At 31.8% G+C, this 22018-nt stretch overlaps 1 protein-coding gene across 2 annotated transcripts; it reads right to left on the minus strand.

Annotated features, from left to right (window-relative positions):
* Positions 1 to 4354: 4354 nt before the first annotated feature.
* On the minus strand, positions 4355 to 11017 carry LOC109791732 (protein CUP-SHAPED COTYLEDON 1). Of its 2 annotated transcripts, none has more exons than XM_083063312.1 (4): positions 10684 to 11017; positions 10256 to 10469; positions 9063 to 9334; positions 4355 to 5627 (listed from the first exon to the last, which is right to left on the minus strand). In XM_083063312.1, the coding sequence occupies exons 1-4, from the start codon at positions 10687 to 10689 to the stop codon at positions 5025 to 5027; spliced, it is 1095 nt and encodes a 364-aa protein (XP_082919438.1). In that variant the 5' UTR covers positions 10690 to 11017; the 3' UTR covers positions 4355 to 5024. The 2 variants fall into 2 exon arrangements, with proteins under 2 accessions (XP_082919438.1, XP_029125795.2); XM_029269962.2 differs by having other exon boundaries at positions 4355 to 5630; positions 10684 to 11005.
* Positions 11018 to 22018: the final 11001 nt, after the last annotated feature.

Below are 22018 nucleotides of genomic sequence, written 5' to 3' on the forward strand. Positions count from 1 at the left end.
AGGAAAAGTTCTTGAAGAAAAGCAGTCAAAATAAACTTCACATGAAGAAAAGGCTGTTTCGGTTCACTTACATTCCTGGTGCCACAATGAATGATCACATCACTAGTTTTAATCAGCTTGTTGCTGATTTGTTAAACCTGGACGTGACTTTTGAAGATGAGGATCTTGCCCTAATGTTGTTGGGATCACTTCCTGAAGAGTTTGAGTTTCTGGAAACAACTCTACTCCATGGGAAGGTTGCTGTGTCTCTAAATGAAGTTTGTGGAGCCCTATACAGCTATGAACTGAGGAGAAAAGACAAAAAAGATAGCTCAGAGAAGGCTAATGAAGCTTTGGTTGCAAGAGGACGTCCGGTGATCCAGGCGAAAGGAAAGAAGAAGCGATCGAAGTCGAAGGCTAAAGTTGGGAAAGATGAGTGTGCCTTTGGTCGAGAAAAGGGGCATTGGAAGAAAGATTGTCCTAAACTAAAAAACAAAGGTCAATCTAAGACTGTTGCAGATTCAAATGTAGCTGAGTATGTTGATGACTCAGATTGTTCACTTGCTGTTTCTGGTTCAACCAGCTCTTCTAGTGCTTGGCTTCTTGATTCGGGATGCAGCAATCATATGTGTCCTAATCGAGAATGGTTCTATGATTTCAGAGAACTAGAAGAAGGAGTTGTTTATACAGCAAATGATGTTCCTCTTACCACACATGGGATTGGTTCTATTCGATTGAAGAATCGTGATGGAGCAATCAGAACTTTGAAGGATGTTCGTTTTGTCCCGAGTTTATCAAGAAATCTCATTTCTGTGGGAGCCTTAGAAGAGAAGGGTTTCACGTTGCACGCAGAAGGTGGAGTAATGAAGATAATCTCTGGAGCTCTGGTGGTAATGAAAGGAGTTCGGAAAAATAATAGGTTGTACTATTACCAAGGTACTACTATTATTGGAACTGCAGCAGTGGCATCCAGTGACGAGAAGGAGTTGGAGTCGGCCAAGTTATGGCATATGCGGCTGGGACACGCTGGTGAAAGATCCTTGAATTTACTCATGAAACAAGGATTGTTGAAAAATATTCAGGCTTGCAAATTGGACTTTTGTGAGCATTGTGTCAAAGGGAAGAAGACAAGGGTGAAATTTGGAACAGCTATCCATGATACTAAAGGTATTTTGGATTATGTTCATTCTGATGTGTGGGGACCTTCAAAAACAGCATCATTGGCAGGAAACCACTACTATGTCACCTTTGTTGATGATTTTTCCCGGAGAATTTGGGTGTATGCAATGAAGACTAAGGATGAGGTGCTTGGAATTTTCCTTAAATGGAAAAAGAGGATGGAAACCCAAACTGGGCGAAAGATCAAGCATTTTCGAACAGACAATGGTGGGGAGTACACGAGTGATCCATTTAAGAAGGCTTGCGAAGAAAGCAGCATTGTCAGACATTTCACAGTCAAGCACACACCACAACAAAATGGAGTGGTAGAACGCATGAATCGAACATTGCTGGAGAAAGTTCGGTGTATGTTGTCCAATGCTGGATTGGGCAAACAGTTTTGGGCTGAAGCTGTTGTATATGCGAGTCATCTTATCAATCGCCTACCATCAAGTGCAATTGGTGGCAAAACACCACTAGAGAAATGGTTCGGAAAACCTGCTACAGATTATGATTCCTTACATGTATTTGGCTGCACTGCTTATTATCATGTTAAGGAGTCAAAATTGGATCCTCGTGCAAAGAAAGCAATTTTCATGGGGATTGCATCTGGTGTAAAAGGATATCGTCTTTGGTGCCTAGAGACCAAGAAGACAATCATTAGCAGGGATGTCACCTTTGATGAATCTACCATGTTGGGAAAGGTGACAACAGAACAAAAGAAGGATGGTACTCCAAAACAGGTGGAGTTTGAAAGGAAGATTGTTTTTCCAGCAAATGATGAAGAAAAAACTCCTATGGTAGATGAGGAGTCAGATGAAGAAGAGGTTCATATCCAAGAACCTCCACAGCAACTTGAATCAATTGCATTAAGAAAGCCAAAGAGGACAACCATAATGTCTGCTCGTTATGTTGATATGGTGTCCTATGCATCTCCAGTTGCAAGTGATGACATTCCTACCACTTATATTGAAGCAGACAAAGGTTCAGAAGAAGATAAGTGGAGAAGTGCCATGTCCGAAGAAATGGAGTCCCTTAGAAGGAACCAGACTTGGAAGTTAGCAAATCTTCCAAAGGGAAAGAAAGCAATTGGGTGCAAATGGGTATATGCAAAGAAAGATGGATTTCCTGACAAGTCAGAAGTGCGCTACAAAGCAAGGTTAGTAGCCAAAGGTTATGCTCAGAAGGAAGGAATTGACTACAATGAGGTGTTTTCTCCAGTTGTAAAACACTCTTCCATCCGTGTTCTGTTGGCTTTGGTGGCACAATTGGATATGGAACTGGTTCAAATGGATGTAAAGACGGCATTTTTACATGGAGACTTGGAGGAGGAAATCTATATGACTCAGCCTGAAGGGTTCAAGGTTGCTGGAAAAGAAAATATGTTTTGTAAACTTGAAAAATCGTTGTACGGATTGAAGCAATCACCAAGACAATGGTACAAACGATTTGACAAGTTTATGTTGAGGCAAAAGTACACAAGGAGCAAGTACGATCACTGTGTGTATTTGCGCAAGCTGCATGATGGATCTTTTATATATCTTCTTCTTTATGTTGATGATATGTTGATTGCTTCCAAGAACAAAGAGGAAATTGAGAAGTTAAAAACTCAATTAAATGGTGAATTTGAAATGAAGGATCTTGGTGAAGCAAAGAAGATTCTTGGCATGGAGATAAGTAGAGACAGAAAATTGGGAAGACTTTGTTTAACTCAGAAAGAGTATTTGAAAAGGGTACTAAAACGTTTTGGCATATCTGATGAATCCAAACCTGTTAGTACACCACTTGCTTCTCATTTTAAACTCAGTGCAAATTTATCTCCAAGAGATGCAGCAGAGAAAGCCTACATGTCTAAAGTTCCATATGCTAGCGCTGTTGGAAGCTTAATGTATGCTATGGTGTGTACAAGGCCTGACATTTCATATGCAGTAGGGGTTGTGAGCAGGTACATGCATAATCCAGGAAAAGAGCATTGGCAAGCTGTGAAATGGATTCTACGATACATTCTGAACACTGTAGATGTTGGTTTGGTATTTCAGCAGGAACAAGATGGTCAAAATGTGGTTGGATATTGTGATTCCAACTATGCTGGAGATCTGGATAATCGTCGATCAACTACTGGCTATGTTTTTACTTTGGCAAAAACACCGGTATGTTGGAGGTCTACTTTACAGTCAACTGTAGCTTTGTCTACAACAGAGGCAGAGTATATGGCTTTGACAGAGGCTGTGAAGGAAGCAATTTGGCTTCAAGGGTTTCTTGGTGAATTAGGAATTCTACAAAAGCATGTGAAGGTGCATTGTGATAGTCAAAGTGCAATCATGTTGGCAAAGAATCAAACTTACCATGCAAGGACGAAGCATATTGATGTTCGTTACCACTTCATAAGAGAGATTATCGAAGAAGGTGGAGTGGCTATCCAGAAGATAAGGACCACAGAGAATCCAGCTGATATGTTGACAAAGGTAGTAGATTCAATCAAGTTCCAACACTGTTTGGACTTGATTAATATTATCAAAATTTGAAGACTGCATTGGTAGACACTATCAAAGATGAGAGATTTGAAAATATGAAATTTGCCAAGGTGGAGATTTGTTGAATATGGTGTGGCAAATTTAGTCCCACATCGAATAAGTTTTTTTTTTATGTGGTCAAATTAGTCCCACATTGGATAGGTTTGGGAATGTGTAGTGTCTTAGGTTAACCTCCCCTCAGATCTTGTACCGCCGTTAACTCTACGGGACACGCCGCCTGAACACCACAATATCAGGAAGACTTTCGACACAAGGCACCAAGTTCGAATCTCCATCGCGAGGCACAACACTGAGGGTCTTCCTGCATCAAACCCAGACGAACCGTTGGCTCTGATACCACTTGTAGGGCCCGATTGTCCACCCGTTCCTCCACCATAGTATGATATTGTCCGCTTTGGGCCCAAGCCCGCACGGTTTTGTTTTTGGGCTCCTTCCCAAAAGGCCTCATACTATGTGGAATGGTGGACACTTATAAACTAGCCAATGTTCCTTCATTTTACCGATGTGGGACTTGGGATGAATCCCAACAAATATTGTATGCTAGCATATCGGAGTACCAATATTATAATATATATTCTCTCTTGTCCGATAAAAAGAAAAATATATTACTATTACCATGTCCCAACCGACCGTATAAAATTAACAATAAAAAGGCATAAATTCACAAAGAAGGGATGAGACGCTAAAATCATAATCATAATGTCTAAATATAAATTATTAACAACCAAGAGAGCAACTGATACACATTAAGAACATGAAAAAATGTTTCTCGGCAAAGATGGCACAAGTCTTGGATTGCAGACTACTTACCTGCTTTAGACCTATATAAAAACACTTGAAAAAACATATATAACATTTATGGTAGCTGATAGTTTCGGTACTGACCCAGTCATTAGAAGCACTCCAAAAAAGAAAATAAGGCATATTTGGATTTCTTTTTAGAAACACTTATAGGAGAGAAAAACAAGAAAAAAAATGAAATAAATTTGTCCATAACTTAATTTGCAGAAGTTTCTTTCTATGAACTTCTCAAAAATCTTATTTTAATTTATATATAAGTTAGTTTCAGCTAATGAAAAAATTTGTTTCAATTTTTCTTCTTTCTTTCTCATAAAAGTGATTCTATAGAAGTTTATTTCAATAGACTCATAGGAAGAAAGATAGAAATTAAAATTTTCATAATCTAAAACTAATTTATATAAAAATAAAATATATTTTTCAGAAAAGTTATTACAAGAGAGCTTCTATAAATTAAATTATGCATAAGTTCATTTTAGTTTAGAAAAAGAAAAAACTTATTTCATTTTTTTTTTCTTATCTTTTCTTCTCGGAAATGTTCATGGGAAAGTTTATTTAGTAGGAAGGCCAGTAGTTGTCTAGATCCACACAATGGTCCATGTCCATGTACCTATTGCCTTGGGAATTTGCAGTGTTCATATCTGCACCACCATAGGCTACATTTTCAGGAGCAAGAGCATTGGGAGTGACCATGTTGGAACTGAAGTGATCATGCCCATGGACCATAGTGTGAGCAGGAGAAGGCTGTGGTGGCAGCATCATTGGCCTCAAAAGGTGTTGTGTTTGTGTGGTGGCAGCAACTGTGCCTCCACCCAGATTCAAGTTAAGGCCAGAAATGGTGAATCCTCCTCCTGCTGCAGCTACTGGGTTGTTCAAATGGTGGTGCTGCTGCATCATTGGTAGGTTCATCACAGTGGTGGATCCAGCACCGTTTCTTAAGAGCCTTGTCACTTCAGCTACCTCTGCATTGCTCAACATGTAGTTTCTTCCGTAGAGGAAATGGGAAGTGGGGTCTGGCAGGTGCATCATTGGTGGTGGCATGATGCTAGGACCAACTTCGAGATTATAGGGATTCATCACTGCTCTGGTGTGGGTGGAAGAGGGAAACTTTTTTGCACCACCACTCTTGCGGAATACGCGGCAAACCACCCATTCTTCCTGCTGCATGCATAACATAGTCACAGTTTAGTTGAAAAGTATGTTGTTTTTACACCTATGTAGTTTAGGGTTTATTTTACTTATTTTTATTTTTTTAGTTTAAAATAAATATTTTTAGTATTTGTATTTATTTTTTCAACCAGTCTTACTTTGTATAGATTTTTTTAGTTCTCATAGTTGCAATTTTTTAATCTTTTTAATTTGTATTGTTAATTTTTTTGGTATCGTTGTATGTTTTTTTGGTAATAAATGAAAGTAAAAAATGAATGTTTCAACAATGAAAGTTACATGTTACATGTGAAGATAAAAAAAAATACAAAGGTTCGAGATATCTAATTTAGAGTAATTATTCAATAAAATAAATTTAACACTAGACATACAAAATTAAATTAATACATATATCACATCAATATAAAAAAACAATATTATAGAAAAATTAATGATAGAAATTACAAAGATTAGAAAACTGTAAATATATGGATTAAAAAATTCATCTTAAATTATAGGAACTAAAAAATATTAAAAAAGATAAGTATATATAGAGACTAAAAATATTTATTTTAAATTATAAAAACTAAAAGATAAAGTAAATAAAATTATAGGAACTAAAAAAATATTTTAACATGGTTTAAATTCTTAGACAAAGTGAGAGTTAGAAAGTAAAAGAAAAAGTTTGTTTAGATAAAAATTTATAAATATTTTTGAGAGTTTATTTGCTTAAAAAAACTATTTTTTTTATAGAAATATTTTCAATAATTCTTCCAACTTATATTTAAACAAATTATAATTAACAAATTTTAGGGATTTGTTTATGTATGTTATATTTGGATGCAGTGGCTTTAGCTTAATAAAAACATATATTGGAAATGTGCAACTCAGTTGAGGGAATTTGTAAAGCGACCATATACAATTGGTAGAAGGCATGATTTTCTATGCAGGGAAATGAGTTTAAATATTGTTGTGTGTAAGTATGGAACAAATTAGCTTTTGATGTAAGCAATTGGCATGTTGTATAAATGGGTTGTGTAGCCATATTATTAAATGAATAAGTTTACTTGGCTGATAAAAGAAAAAGAGTGTTAGAGATGTTATACACCATCTACAAAACTAGGATGGAGTAGCTCAACTCACTCATAATATCAGTCAATATTAAAATCGGTTTTAATAAGTTATTCCAATGAATTCTCTCGAATAGTGCAATTCTTAATTGAAAACTTAAAATGGGTTTTATAACTATTTCAATTTAAAAAAAAAAAAAAAAAAAAAAAAAAAAAAAAAAAAACTACCAAGAACGTTGCTTATATAAACTGCGGATTTTAATTATATAAGAATTATCGAGTCAAATGCTCTAACAGGGTTTGTTTAAATAATTTTTTCTAAAAAATATTTATAAAAGAAGTAAATAAAATGAAAACATGAAATAAGTTTCTAAAGTTAAAATTAAAACTTATACCTAAATTAAAAATATTTTTTCTACAAAAACTAATATGAGAGAAGCTACATAGATTGACTTGCATAAACTAATTTCAGTCTTTGAAGAAATTCATTTTTTTCTTCTCCCATAAGTATTTTGGAGATGTTTCCAAGTAGGTCTATATTATGGACCATTAATATTATTATATAGTTATTAATAATTAAGCAATATCGTATATAATTTATCTTGCAAATGTTAGTATGTAAAGGTAGGTAGATCAAGGATTTCTTGTTCAGATGTAGTAACAATTTCTATACAAGTTATGTCATGTATAGTACTTTAAAAAATTTAATAAATTATATTCTTATTATTATATAAAGGTTTATATTTATTTAATAAATTTATTTAACACATACATGCACGTACGCGTGCACATACACACACATTAGCAAGTAAGGACTTCATATCCAAGATCTATTTGGATAAAAAAAAATTATAAGCACTCATAGAAGAAGATAATATTGGGAAAAACTCAAGTCCTACATCAACCAGAGATTAGGCAATTAAATAGTAATTAAGTGAAAAGCAACCCTCACCTTACAAGTCAGTTTTATAGGATTGAATTAGACTTAAATCCACTATTCTAAGATGGTATCAAAGTTGTCCTAGATTCTTAAAAATAGGTCACCCACCATTCATTGATACATGCACCATGAGCATGAGGGGGGTGTATTCAAGTCCTACCAATCCTAGATTATTAAAAAGGGTCACCTACCATTTATCCATGTACCAAGCCTAATAGTGCTGGACGTGAGGAGGTGTATTGGAAAAAACTCAAGTCCCATATCGACTAGAGATAAGGCAATTAAATAGTGTATAAGTGGAAAGTAACATTCACCTTACAAGTCAGTTTTATAGCGTTAAGTTAGGCTTAAATCTATTATTCTAAGAGATAGAAAGGAATAATAAAATAATTTTTTTCAAAAGTTAAAATTAACTTATGTATAAATTAATTTGTAGAAGTTTTCTTATATTATTACCTTCTTCAAAATATTTTTTAAGATATGTAATAGGCTAATTTTAGATTGTGAGGAAACTTATTTTCTTTACCTGGAAATGTCTATAAAACAGATATACACAGTTTTAAATTTGAATAATTATTGTAATTTTGATGGATCCAAAAAAAAAAAAAGAAATTTTTCCAAACTTACACCATAATAATTAAACTGTATTTTAAAAAACAAAAAATTGATAGTAGTTTTTTTTATAGTTATGTAGACTAAGATTAATAAATAGCAGATGTATAAGCATTTCTACTTTCAGAATATCGACAAAGAAAATAAGAAAACAGAGAGTTTTTCTCACTCTCTTTCGGTTACACATCAAATGTATCATTCCATGGGATTTTAAATTGCTAAGCGCATTTGAGATTTAAAACTTTTCCTAGGTTATAACTTGTAATGAGTTGAACTGTAAAGTAAAAATATTGATGAGGACCACTCCATTTTTGGATAGATTGAGGCATGAAAATAGGAGATACACGAAGATAAGTAAGACTAGAGCGAAAGTGCGATATGTGTAATAAATAACGTGATTGAAAAAAACGAAGATAAAAAATAGAATGAAAATAACATGGATATAAACAGAGTAAATAATAGATATTTTTCGTTAAATTATATGACGAGACAAGTAATTGAAAAGAAAATGTTACAAGTTTTTGCTTAAGAAAAAAAAAAACAAACAAAAGAAAAATATAAAATACAAAATGTGAGTGTGAAAAATTAACAATCAGTGCATTGTTGGAGGATATTATTCTATGATATCAAATTAAGAAGAAAAAAAATAGTAGTTATTATATTGAAAGAGGCTAAAAAGGGGTTTATAGAGTGTGAAGATCTATCCTCATTGGTTTCATAATTTTTCTTTCTTATGAATAAAAAAAATAGTTTGAGTATAATAGAATTATTTAATTAAACTATTTTTGACACGTGTAGACAGATGTTTTGTAAACAAGTTTGTACCTTGTTGATTTTGAAGGTGGATTTAGAATGAATGCGGTATTCATGCATGACCCAGTTGGTTTTCTCTCCTCTTGGAGCCCTTCCTTTGTAGAAAACCAAAGTCTTCTTCATACCAACAAACTCCGATGTAACACTGTTTAGGATCTCCTTGTCTTTCCCTGTGGTTTTCCAGTACCCCGTGTTCGTTGCTCGGTTGGTTCTCACACCCGTTGGGTATTTACGATCTCTTAGACTGAAGAAGTACCATTCCTTTTGCCCCATCTTCGCCTTCCCTATTTAATTCACACAAATAATTGTATAGAAGTTAAGATAAAAATATGTCACGCACCTAAAGTGTAAAACAAATTTACATCTTCAACCAATCACAAATTATCATTTATTATAAATTTATTAATTTTTACGATAATTACTTTAAAATTTATTTATATATACTAATAATACAAGAGATTTTTTTATTTGGTGTCCACTTTCATTTTTCTTATTTTATCTTTGATAATTATATGCATAACTTCTAATAACGGTACAAATTGTTAGTTATTATTTTTTTTTTAACAGAAACATGTGGTATTATTTTTTCATCAGTATCAATAGTGACTTTTAATTGATTAATGGAATATCATTAATTTACGTTGATAACTTAAACACAAATATTAATAGAGAAAACCCAATATTAATTTGAACTATAAATTAGATAGAAATTGAGTGTTAAATTGAAAAAAAAAAATATATTTTTCTTTCGTGGAGGAATCAATCAAGTTGATTATAGTACATAAATCTTGAACTATATCACAAGATAAACGTATAAACACCTTAATTATGAAAAAAAAATTAGTTAAAGTATAATACGATGAAATTGGAATAACTGTATGAATCACTTGCTTGTGAAAAGGGTATGATATCTTATATATCACAGAGAAACCCTAGATGGCGTTGACTATTTTAAGAACAACATGCAAGGGAATTAGACCCAAGAAATATATAAGACTAAAATTGATGAACAAATTTAGCAAATATATATATAGTACCCATGGATCTATAATTTCTTAATAAATGAATATGCAAAGGAAATGAAAAATGAGAAATTCAATGAAATTTTGCATTTATTTATAGTATACGCATGAGTCTATATATAAATCTTCAATTAAATAACAAAAAAAAAAAAAAAAAAACTAGGGTTTATGTTTGATAACTACCCGGAAGCTCCCATGGCTCACATTTGTTGAGATCTACATCAGCTATTGCTTTGCCTGTGAAATCAGAATCTGAAATCTTGTTTATAAGATAGTAAGAGATGAGTTCTTCATCGGTTGGATGAAACCTAAACCCGGGTGGTAGGGTTTCCTCCTTCTCATGAGTCCCTTCCATTTCAATACTCTTACCCTCTTTGCTAACAACTTCCTTATCCTTCTGTAACACACAAAAAGTGGCATGATGTGCAAATTAATTGCTTAAAGAGCTTCAATTTGTGCAAATTAAAAGCCTTACAAAAGGTTAAAGAAAATTAAACTATATAGCTAGCAAGCTCTTTGATTTTATATATAAATCCCTTATTCAAAACGAAGGAAGCAATAATTGAAAAATCAATCATAGGATCTGTTATAATAATGATTCGGGTGCTTACTTGCATGGAGAGAAAAAAGTTTTCTTCAATTCAGGTTTTGATGCTTTATATGAGCAAGCTTATTCACAAGAAACACTGACTTGAGGGTTACAACAATTGATCGATTTCCTAGTGTAAAGGAAAATCAGGGGGGTGGAGCTTTCTAATTAGAAATCACACCATGCATGATATATTAAAGAATTTGAAGTCATTAAGAAAATAAGAACAAGTGTGATTGTGAAGCTTTCACCAAACGTGGGTCTTTTAACCTCCAAGTTGTATTCAACAGCTGTGAATTCCAAGAAAGATACAGAGCGAATTGAATTAAAATTACTATCTTGACCTTGTCGTCGTATGTTGTGTTTCAATGAACAATGCTATGTAATGTATTGAAAACTCTGGAAAATATTGTTGAATGTTTTCAAGTCCAACTAAATATATTTATTGCATATAATCAAATTTCTTCATGTCACGTCGTGTATCAAGTTACGTAGCATACTATTGTAGAAGCATACTATATGACAAATTTAAGAATAAAAAAATAATAAAAAAAAAACTACGGTATGTATGACAATCAAGGTATAACAGACATTCCTAAATATTATGCCTGTGTCTGTCAACTCTCTCTTTTACATGATAATAAGAAAGTGTAAATATATATAAGACTTTATGCATATTAAGTTTGTGTTTGATAAAATATCGGAGATAACTTATATGCTAATTAGATTATAACACATAAATATATTTGATTAAAATAAATTTATTTAGTATATGAGCTTATTTTAATAGTTTCTAATTTATTTTCATAAACTATTTGAAGTAACATATGAAAATAATCTAACTTAATTATTTTTTTTGTTTTTTTTTTAATTTTTATCCTCATTGATTTATTTGAATTTTTTTACGTCATATAATTAAATATATTATTTTATGTTATTTTTTATATTTATCAACTAATTTTATCAAATATTTTTAATTTAATAAATTAGTTTATAAATTTCCAGCTTGCACCTCCTAACTTATTTGCTAGTTTACGAAACATGCCCTAAGTTGATGCATGCAGTCACTAAGGAAGAATTGAAGGACATTTGCACGTGTCGAGCTTCACATTTTTAAGTGCTTATTGTAATCATTGAATATTTTTTAGTATGTAAGTTTATTTTTACTTTATTTATCGTTTAATGATGAATTTTATGTGAATGTAATAGATTAGTATTGATTATGCTTCTTCATATATCGATTGATTATGTGGTTTTTATCAGTTTAATGTATTGAATTGGTGTTGTTTATATGATTGTTTATAGTATAATCTAGTTTATTTATATTTTTCGGGATATTTATATAATGATAATAATTATGTATTATTTATAATTGTTAATTAGTGATTAGTCCTAAAATTTGAAAATTGTCTTTATTGTGTACAGGGTGGAAAAAAAATTATTAAAAGAAAAAAAAAACATCATGTTTTATGTCAATTATAACTCTAACTGACATATAAATGTTATCTTTCATGTCGGCTAAGTATATAACCGGCCTAGAAAAATAATTTCATCACCTCATTTGTACACACAACTAATGGTATTTTTACATCGTTTGTTAGAAAAATTAACATTAAAAAAATTTATATATCTCGATCAATTCTTTAGCGCCACTATATAAAAAAAAAAAAAATTATACTGCTAACAACTATGACAAGTCTAGATTTGATATAGAAAATTTAATTTAAGCAACATAAAAAGCTTTTTGCATGGTAGTGAATAGATAATATTTAAATATTTAAGATTTGAAAAAAAAATTACAAATGATTTTTTTAAGTACTCACATGACCACAACTAACTTGTAATTTTAAACATTAATTTGTGTTTAATTATATGCAAAGCTGTCTCTTGGCATAGTTGTGACACCCTTTACCCTAATATAATATACAATAAATGTAAGATAGAATTTGAATGACTAAAAACTTTTTCTATTAAACAAGTCTCAAATAACAAAGAGGTAAAGGATTCACATTCTCATACATGATCATAATTCTCTTGTGAAATTTTCAAAAGGAATAAAGTTAAAAGTTTTCCAAAACAAAAGAACGAAGCTAAAGTCCTAAACTAGTTCTAACTAAGTCTTGATGTCACATATCTTATCAGAGCACGCCTAATAATGAAGTCTAAGCCTCATCACAAACATCCTATACTAATGATCACCTACAACACAATAAGACACACATAAAGTAAACAAGAGAGTGAGAAAAATCTCACTCGGATTCAGGTCTAGAAATAACGATTAGGCAACACAACCACAAATCATAACAAACACAAACATAGCTACACATTAATCAAGTACAAATTCAAGTTACACATACAACAGTAACACATATGTAGTCATTCATCATGTAACGATGTCATGGACTCCACTCATAGATGCGCATTGGCACCAATCACATATCTCATAATCACATATCACTTTGTATGTTGCCGAAGTAACATACCTAGAGTAGTCTAAAAATACATGCATGCTTAACCGTGCACTCTCAACTAGAAGGATGTACTGCTAGGGTCTTGTCAAGATAGCGAAATCGTATAAGATACGTCCAATGCACACAAACGAGCAGAACTGAGCCTTCCAAACTGCATTGTCCCTTAGGACTCCTCTGAGATATTTCACCCAAAAGGCCTTCCCTAACGGCGTACTCCATATTGTACCCCGTCACATAAATGCATATGATGCATGTCACACATTCACAAATCCATGGACTCAACATTTCACTTGTCATATCATATCATGTCTCATGTCACTTATTCACATTTCACATTTCACATTTCTCGTAGACATACTCATAAGGTCACGCATATAGGGATTCTCTTCATCATAACATTAATAAGAACACATAATTCACATCAAATTAGTACAAGATAGTTCACATCCAATTCATACCTCCAAACACACAAGAAAACATGTAGACATCAGTAAGGGTCGTACCCAGCGTGCCCTAACTCGTGTCTAATGAATTAAATGCCGCACCAAAAGTGGAGCAACACGCCCAACGCGCCTTGAGCGCGTTCGAAAAATTTAATGTCACGCCTAAAGCATTCAAATTCGTGAGCTCGACTCAACTTTCCTGGCCAACCCATAAATTTACGCCCGACGCCCTCGGTGTGAACCTGCAATTCCATACTTCGCGATCACATGATTTTCACATTAAAACACATATTCATGCAATTCAATCGGTACAATTACTTCAAATAACTTCTAGAACACAAATTCATACTCAATTTCACATTAAACACTTCAATTCTAGTAAAATGATCATATCCCTAATTGTTTCTCATAGAGTTTCCCATAAGAACCCACGGAATACACTAATCCACATCATGACATACCAATTTTCAAAATTAATTACATATTCATGCATAACATCCAACAAGGAACACATTAGAAACATCAAATACTAAAATAGAAAACATTTAGAATTTGCCTCTTCCTATGAGCATGCATTAGGCAAGGGATTGGAGGTCAATCCTACTACCCATCAAATATTCCCACACCCACGAGCGAGATTTTTTACTCTCTCTTACTTGGATGAGCAGAAGATGAAACACGTACGGTTCCCTGGTGATCTCCTCTTCCTAATTCTCTTGAGTTTTCAAAGTGCGTAATAGGGAAATAAGTAGAAAATGAGAACGTGAAATGTAACTCATGAAAAATCCCTCTTAAAATAATAATAATAATAATAACAATAACAACAACAATAACAACAAAATTACCACTACATCCTCCCTTCTCCTTTTTATAAAATAATTAAAAATAATTAAATACACTTCCTCCTTTTTAATTAAAATAATATATACTTAACTTTAATAAAATACATTTCATAAAAACCTATCTTGAATCAAATAATTAAATATTAATCAAAAATCATACTTTATATTAAAATATATTAAAATAGAGCTCACATAAAATAAATAAATAATATAATGTTATAAAAGAAAGAAAAAGTAGAGAGAAGAAATAAGACAATGTGGGATAGAGAAAAGATTCTGATCAGTATATTCTCTTAGAGAGAGGAGTAACCTATTTATAAGTACATGTGGTAACTGAACAATTACACAAAAAGGGAATAATACATAACGGACATATAAATGGTAATGATTGATAATGAATATTGACATCCACTAATTAAGCCACTAATTATTATTCATAACACTCCCCCTTGGATGTCCAATATTTAGAATGTGCCTCGTTAAAACCTTACTAGGAAAAACCCTATGGGATAAAAACCTAGTGAAGGAAAAAGAGTACAACATTCATAAATATTTATTTCTCCCCCTCATGCATACAATCTTTAAGACGACAGAGTCCAATCTTGTGTATCAACTGTTCAAAAACTTTTCTTGGAAGTGACTTTGTAAAGAGATCTGCTAAGTTGTCACTTGAGCGGACTTGTTGAACATTTATATCACCATTCCTTTGAAGATCATGAGTAAAAAAGAATTTTGGTAGAATATGCTTTGTTCTATCTCCCTTGATGTATCCATCTTTCAATTGTGCAATACATGCAGCATTATCTTCATATATAACTGTCGATGTCATTTTTCCAGAAGATAAACCACAAGTTTCCCGTATGTGTTGAATCATAGATCTTAGCCAAACACATTCACGACTTGCCTCATGTAATGCTAAAATTTCAGCATGATTAGATGAAGTGGCTGATATGGTTTGTTTTACAGATCGCCATGAAATGGCTGTACCACCACTTGTGAACAAATATCCTGTTTGTGATTTACCATTATGAGGATCCGATAAATAACCTGCTTCTGCATAACCATTTAGTTCTGGTTTGGAAACATTTGAATATAATAACCCCATATCCATTGTACCTCTAAGATAACGAAGTATTTGTTTAACTCCATTCCAATGTCTTCGTGTAGGTGAAGAACTATATCTTGCTAACAAATTAACAGCAAACGCTATATCAGGTCGTGTATAATTAGCAAGGTACATTAGTGCTCCTATAGCACTAAGATATGGTACTTCAGGACCAAGTATTTCTTTATCCTTTTCTTGGGGTCTAAATGGATCTTTATTAACATCTAAAGATCTTACAACCATGGGAGTGCACAATGGATGTGATTTGTCCATATAAAATCTTTTAAGCACCTTTGTTATATAAGCTTCTTGATGCACAAGAATTCCATTTTCTAAGTATTCAACTTGCAATCCTAGACAAAACCTTGTCCTTCCTAGATCCTTCATTTCAAATTCTTTCTTTAAGCAATCTATTGCTTTTGAAAGCTCTTCAGGAGTTCCAATAATGTTTATGTCATCTACATAAACTACAATTATGGCAAATCCATTTTCAGATCTTTTTATAAATATACACAGACAAATTGGATCATTTTTATATCATTCTTGTAACAAGTATTCACTCAGTCGATTATACCACATACGACCTGATTGCTTTAGCCCATATAGGGACTTATTTAATTTAATCGAATAATCTTCTCTAGAAATTGCATCGTCAGGCAAATTAAATCCTTCTGGGAGTTTCATATAAATGTCAGCATCAAGAGAGCCATATAAATATGCTGTAACTACATCCATTAGATGTAAATTAAGATTTTCATGTACAACCAAACTAATTAAATATCGAAAAGTGTTTGCATCCACTACAGGTGAATATGTCTCTTCAAAATCAATACCGGCTCTTTGTGAAAAACCTTGAGCAACTAGTCTTGCTTTGTATCTCACAATTTCACCATTTTCATTTCGTTTTCGCACAAAAACTCATTTGTATCCAATTGGTTTTACACCTTTTGGTGTACGTAGTACCGGTCCAAAAACTTTTCATTTAGCAAGTGAGTCTAATAATGCCTCAATTGCATCTTTCCATTTTGGCCAATCATTTCTTTGTCGACAATCGTTGATGGACTTTGGTTCTTGATCCTCAATATCATTTATTTCATTTAGCGCTATATTATACGCAAACACATCATCAATATTGACATTGTTTCGATTCCATCGTATTCCATTCATGACATAATTTATTGAGATCTCTTCATTTTCAATAATTTCAGGTACCTGAGTTTCTTCTGGAACTGAAATATGAGTTATGTCAGAGGAATCTTTTTGAGTTTTTACATCCTCAATTTGGTCATTTTGCTCTTTAGCTCCCTTTTTTATTCGAGGATTCTTATCCTTGGAACCAATTGGTCTACCACGCTTCAGGCGTATTTGTGACTCGTTTGTAGTATTAAATTGTCCAATAGGGACTTCGACTCTTATTGGAGCATTAGCCACTGGTACATTTTACTTAGTCACCCTTTTGGGATCTGTGAATACATTTGGTAATTGGTTGGCTAGATTTTGCAAATGAATTATCTTTTGAACTTCTAGTTCACATTGTTTTGTACGAGGATCAAGATGAGATAGTGATAATTCATTCCAACTAATATCCTTTTCCAACTATTTTTGTTCTCCCCCTAATGTTGGGAAAATCAACTCATTAAAATGGCAATCGGCAAATCTAGCCGTAAATAAATCACCTGTTAATGGTTCAAGATATTTTATTATAGATGGGGATTCATACCCAACATATATTCCCAACCTTCTTTGAGGACCCATTTTGGTTCTTTGAGGAGGGGCAATTGGAACATATACAGCACACCCAAAGATTCTCAAATGAGAAATATTGGGTTGCTCACCAAGACCAACTGTAAAGGAGAGAATTTGTGATAACTTGTTGGCCTGATGCGAATTAATATTGCGGCATGTAAGATTGCATGCCCCCAAGTTGACATTGGAAGTTTTGATCTCATGAGTAATGGTCTTGCAATTAGTTTTAAACGTTTGATAAATGATTCTGCAAGTCCATTTTGTGTATGAACATGTGCTACCGGATGTTCAATATCAATTCCAATGGATATACAATACTCATTAAAAGCATGAGATGTGAATTCACCAGCATTATCCAAACGAATTTTCTTAATTGGATAATCAGGAAAATGAGCTCTTAATCTAATTAGTTGAGCTAATAATCTCGCAAACGCCTGGTTGCGAGTTGATAATAAACAAACATGTGACCATCTTGTTGATGCATCAATTAAAACCATAAAATATCTAAATGGTCCACATGGAGGATGTATTGGTCCACAAATATCACCTTGTATTCGTTCTAAAAATAAGATAGATTCATGCCCAATTTTTGCTGGTGATGGTCTAATTATTAACTTTCCTTGGGAACAAGCGGTACATGAAAAAATATTTGATTGAAGAATCTCCCGGCTCTTCAATAAATGTCCGCATGAATTTTCAATTATTTTTCGCATCATGATAGTCCCAGGATGACCCAATCGATCATGCCAAACCTCAAATTTATTTCGATTTGTAAACTTCTGGTTTACAATAATATTTGTTTCAACTGTATTAACATACGTGCAATACAGTCCATAAGAGAAAGCAGGTAATTTTTCCAATACTTCCTTTTTATTCAAGTGGATTCTCGTGATATAAAGATATTCTACATTCCCTTCATTGTTTGTTTCAATATGAAACCCATTTAAACGAATATCTTTGAAACTTAATAAGTTTCTATAAGACTTAGGAGAATATAATGCATTTTTAATATGCAACTTCGTTCCTCCCGGTAACAATATATTAGCTCTTCCGGAGCCTTCAATTATATTTGTAGTACCAGATATGGTACTAACTTTGATTTCTTGCATCACTAAATTTGAAAAGAATTTATTATTCTTGAGAATTGTGTGAGTCGTTGCACTATCAGCGAGACACATATCTTCAATATTTCCACGGTTGTGACCATAGCCTTGACCACTAGTTTCTTTATCATGGGTTGCAACATTCACTTCTGGGAATGGAGCAGAGCCAGTTGGTCGAGCCTCATGATTTTTTAATAAAAACTCATTATTTTGCTCAGCCACAAGGAGGCAGGAAATTAATTCAGCATATTTCTTAAACCCTTTTTTCTCGATATTGCTGCTGCAGGAGCACATTCGATGCATGAAAAGTGGAGAATGTTTTTTCTAACATATCTTCATCAGTAATTTTTTCTCCACACAATTTCAATTTAGAAGTAATTCTAAATATTGCAGAATTATATTCACTTACAGATTTAAAATCTTGTAACCGTAAATGCATCCAATCATAACGAGCTTTTGGGAGAATCATAGTTTTTTGGTGGTCATATCTTTCTTTTAAATTATTCCAAAGAACAAGTGGGTCTTTTATGGTAAGATATTCAGCTTTTAACCCTTCATGAAGGTGATGACGAAGAAAAATCATAGCTTTAGCCTTATCTTGGTTAGATGCTTTGTTTTCTTCTTTAATAGAGTCTCCAAGACCCATTGCATCTAAATGTATTTCAGCATCTAATATCCAAGATAAATAATTCTTTCCCGTAATGTCAAGAGCAAGAAATTCGAGTTTCGCAATATTTGACATGTTCAATACTTAAAATATTTGTCTTGAAAAAATCTTCACAACTTTCTCTTGTAGTTGCAACACCAATAGATAAAAGACTATCGTGCTGATAACGTGTTATAAAAGAAAGAAAAAGTAGAGAGAAGAAATAAGACAATGTGGGATAGAGAAAAGATTCTGATCAGTGTATTCTCTTAGAGAGAGGAGTAACCTATTTATAAGTACATGTGGTAACTGAACAATTACACAAAAAGGGAATAATACATAACGGACATATAAATGGTAATGATTGATAATGAATATTGACATCCACTAATTAAGCCACTAATTATTATTCATAACATATAAAATATACTTCTCCTTTTTAATAAAATTAACATATATATGTTTTATATGAAAAAAATAAAACTCTTATCAAATAGTTAAATAAGATTAAAAATTCTTCTAATAAATATATTAAAATAAATACTACGTATTATTAATATAATTTTATAAAAATCGGGGTGTTACAATAATATTGACGTGCAACCTTCTAAGACCTATGACTAAGAGATGTCTAAAAATTAAAAATAATATATATACATATATATATATATATAATTATAATTATGTGATAATTTATATATTATTTTAAAAATAAATTAAAATCTTTGTCTCTTATATATATTTTTTATATCTAAATATAAAAAAAAAACAATGTGATTATAAAGCCATGTTAAATTTATTGTTTTTTTTTTCACGTATTACATTAGCATAAAAGGATAAAATATACTTTTTGTTAGGTCATTCTAAGTTTGGTTTCATTCTCTCTCTCTTGTCCTTCTAATTTGAAGATATATAATTTACATATCAATCTTTAAAGTTATTTATATAGCATTTTATAGTTAAAGATGATATGAAGTAAATTGAATGAAAAGTATAATACGTCATTTTTATATTTGTTAACATTATGTTATTTATTTAATGCAATAAAATATGACTTAATTAAATTATGTATTTATTTGTATGCTATAAATATTTAAAATTAAAAATATTTATATATAAGAGTCCATATTTATCATTTTGTCTAAAGTCTATGATGGAAGACTATCTTATAAGTTTAAAAATGATGGACAAGAAGAACTTGAGAAAAAAAAAAGTGCTTGACATCAAGACACCCACAACAAAGGAGAAGGATTATCAAAGAGACTCAAGTTGATACAAGTGTCCTTAGATGGACAGGAAGAAAGGCTCCTAACTTGGAGTAAACTTGTAGATTAGTATTTTTGGCACATGTACTTGTAAATAAGTTTGTGACATGTTTTTGTGAATTCTCTTAGCAAGATGTTTTGGTTGCTTAGTGAATTTGGGTTAAATTGCTTTATGTAAATTGAGTTGCTTTCGTGCCTATAATCCATCAACGATTTCCAACTCTCTCAACAATTCAGAGATAGTTTGGTTTACTTTGAATTTCACTCAGCAATTTACAAATCGCTAAGCAAAAATGCAAACCTCTAAAACCTCTTACTTCACTCTGAAATTCACCCAACGATTTCCATATCAAGCAAAAATCAAGTTGAGGCTAATCCTTTCAAAATATCAACATTCGCACCCTTGTTCGCTTAGCAAATTTTATTCTTGCTCAGCAAGTTTTTATGTGTGTGTTTTTTTTTTTCATTGTAATTTTTGCCAAGCGATTTGAAATTTTTTCAGCAAAATCATAATAATTTCTATTTCGCTCAGTGATTTCAAAACTCACTCATAGATTTTATCACCACAGTTATGTTTTAAACTCTTTTTGTGTGCCAAATGATCTTGGAGACTCTAGGAAGTTTTAGAGTGTTAGGCATTCTTATATATATATATATAGGTCATTTCTAACACTTGTAAAAAATTGGATGAAATTGAATTTGAGAATTCTTGAGAGCTGAGAGTTTTTCTTTGTTCTTGGTGAAGAACACGGTTCTTACTAAAAGAATCTCACTCCTTTGTGGCAAATCCTTATACAACTTATCAATCCCTCTATGATTGGGCATCTACATCATCTATCATTTTCTTCTACTTGAATTTTTTTTTTTTTTGTGGCTTTTGTGTTCAATTAGATGAATAATTGTCAGAAACGATCAAAATTCGCAATTCATGAATTTTGATTTCATTATTATATAAAATATCAGGATCGATCCTGACTATATAATTTGATGTGAAAAAAGAAATTTTAGATAAAAGTGAAAAATAAATTTGAACCATACATACATAAAGACTCAATTAGATTTAATGTCATGTGAATACTTACAAATGTTAATGACATTTTTACACATGATTTTTTGTGCTCCAATTTTATTCGTTCATAATAAAATATAATAATTAATATTTATTTTTCTCATTTTTCTTTACGTAAAAAAGCCTCTCTCAAAATATACCCCTATATATGTATGTATTAATGTAAACTAAAAAAAAAACTGAATGTAAATGCAAGAATTAAAAAATCACTTCAAATATTAAAATTTTGAATTCTTTTCTAACCGCACAGATAAATCCTATAATATTATAGTTATTCCCTTTTTCTATTACTATAATTTTGATAGAAAGTAAAATAAAATTAATCCATCTTATTTATAATATTAAAAAAAATATGAATATAAATGGGAGAATTAAAAATCGCTTAGAATATTAAATTATAAATTGAAAAAAAATTGAATTCTTTTCTAAACTCATGGATAAATCATATAATATTATAAATTATTCCTCCTTTCTATTTTACTATAATTTTGATAGAAATGAAATTTTCGAAACTAAAATCAATCCATTATTTGGGGAAAAAGTTGAAGTATTTAGTTATTTTATTTATTAAAAATCAATTCTAAGCATGATTATTATTTAATTTTAAAAGGCTGATTTTACTGCACATGCAATGAGTGAGAAAATTAAATTTTATTTTTGCAATATG

This window comes from Cajanus cajan, chromosome 9 (genome assembly GCF_000230855.2).
Source record: "Cajanus cajan strain Asha chromosome 9, NIPB_CcT2T_4, whole genome shotgun sequence".
Taxonomy (NCBI): domain Eukaryota; kingdom Viridiplantae; phylum Streptophyta; class Magnoliopsida; order Fabales; family Fabaceae; genus Cajanus; species Cajanus cajan.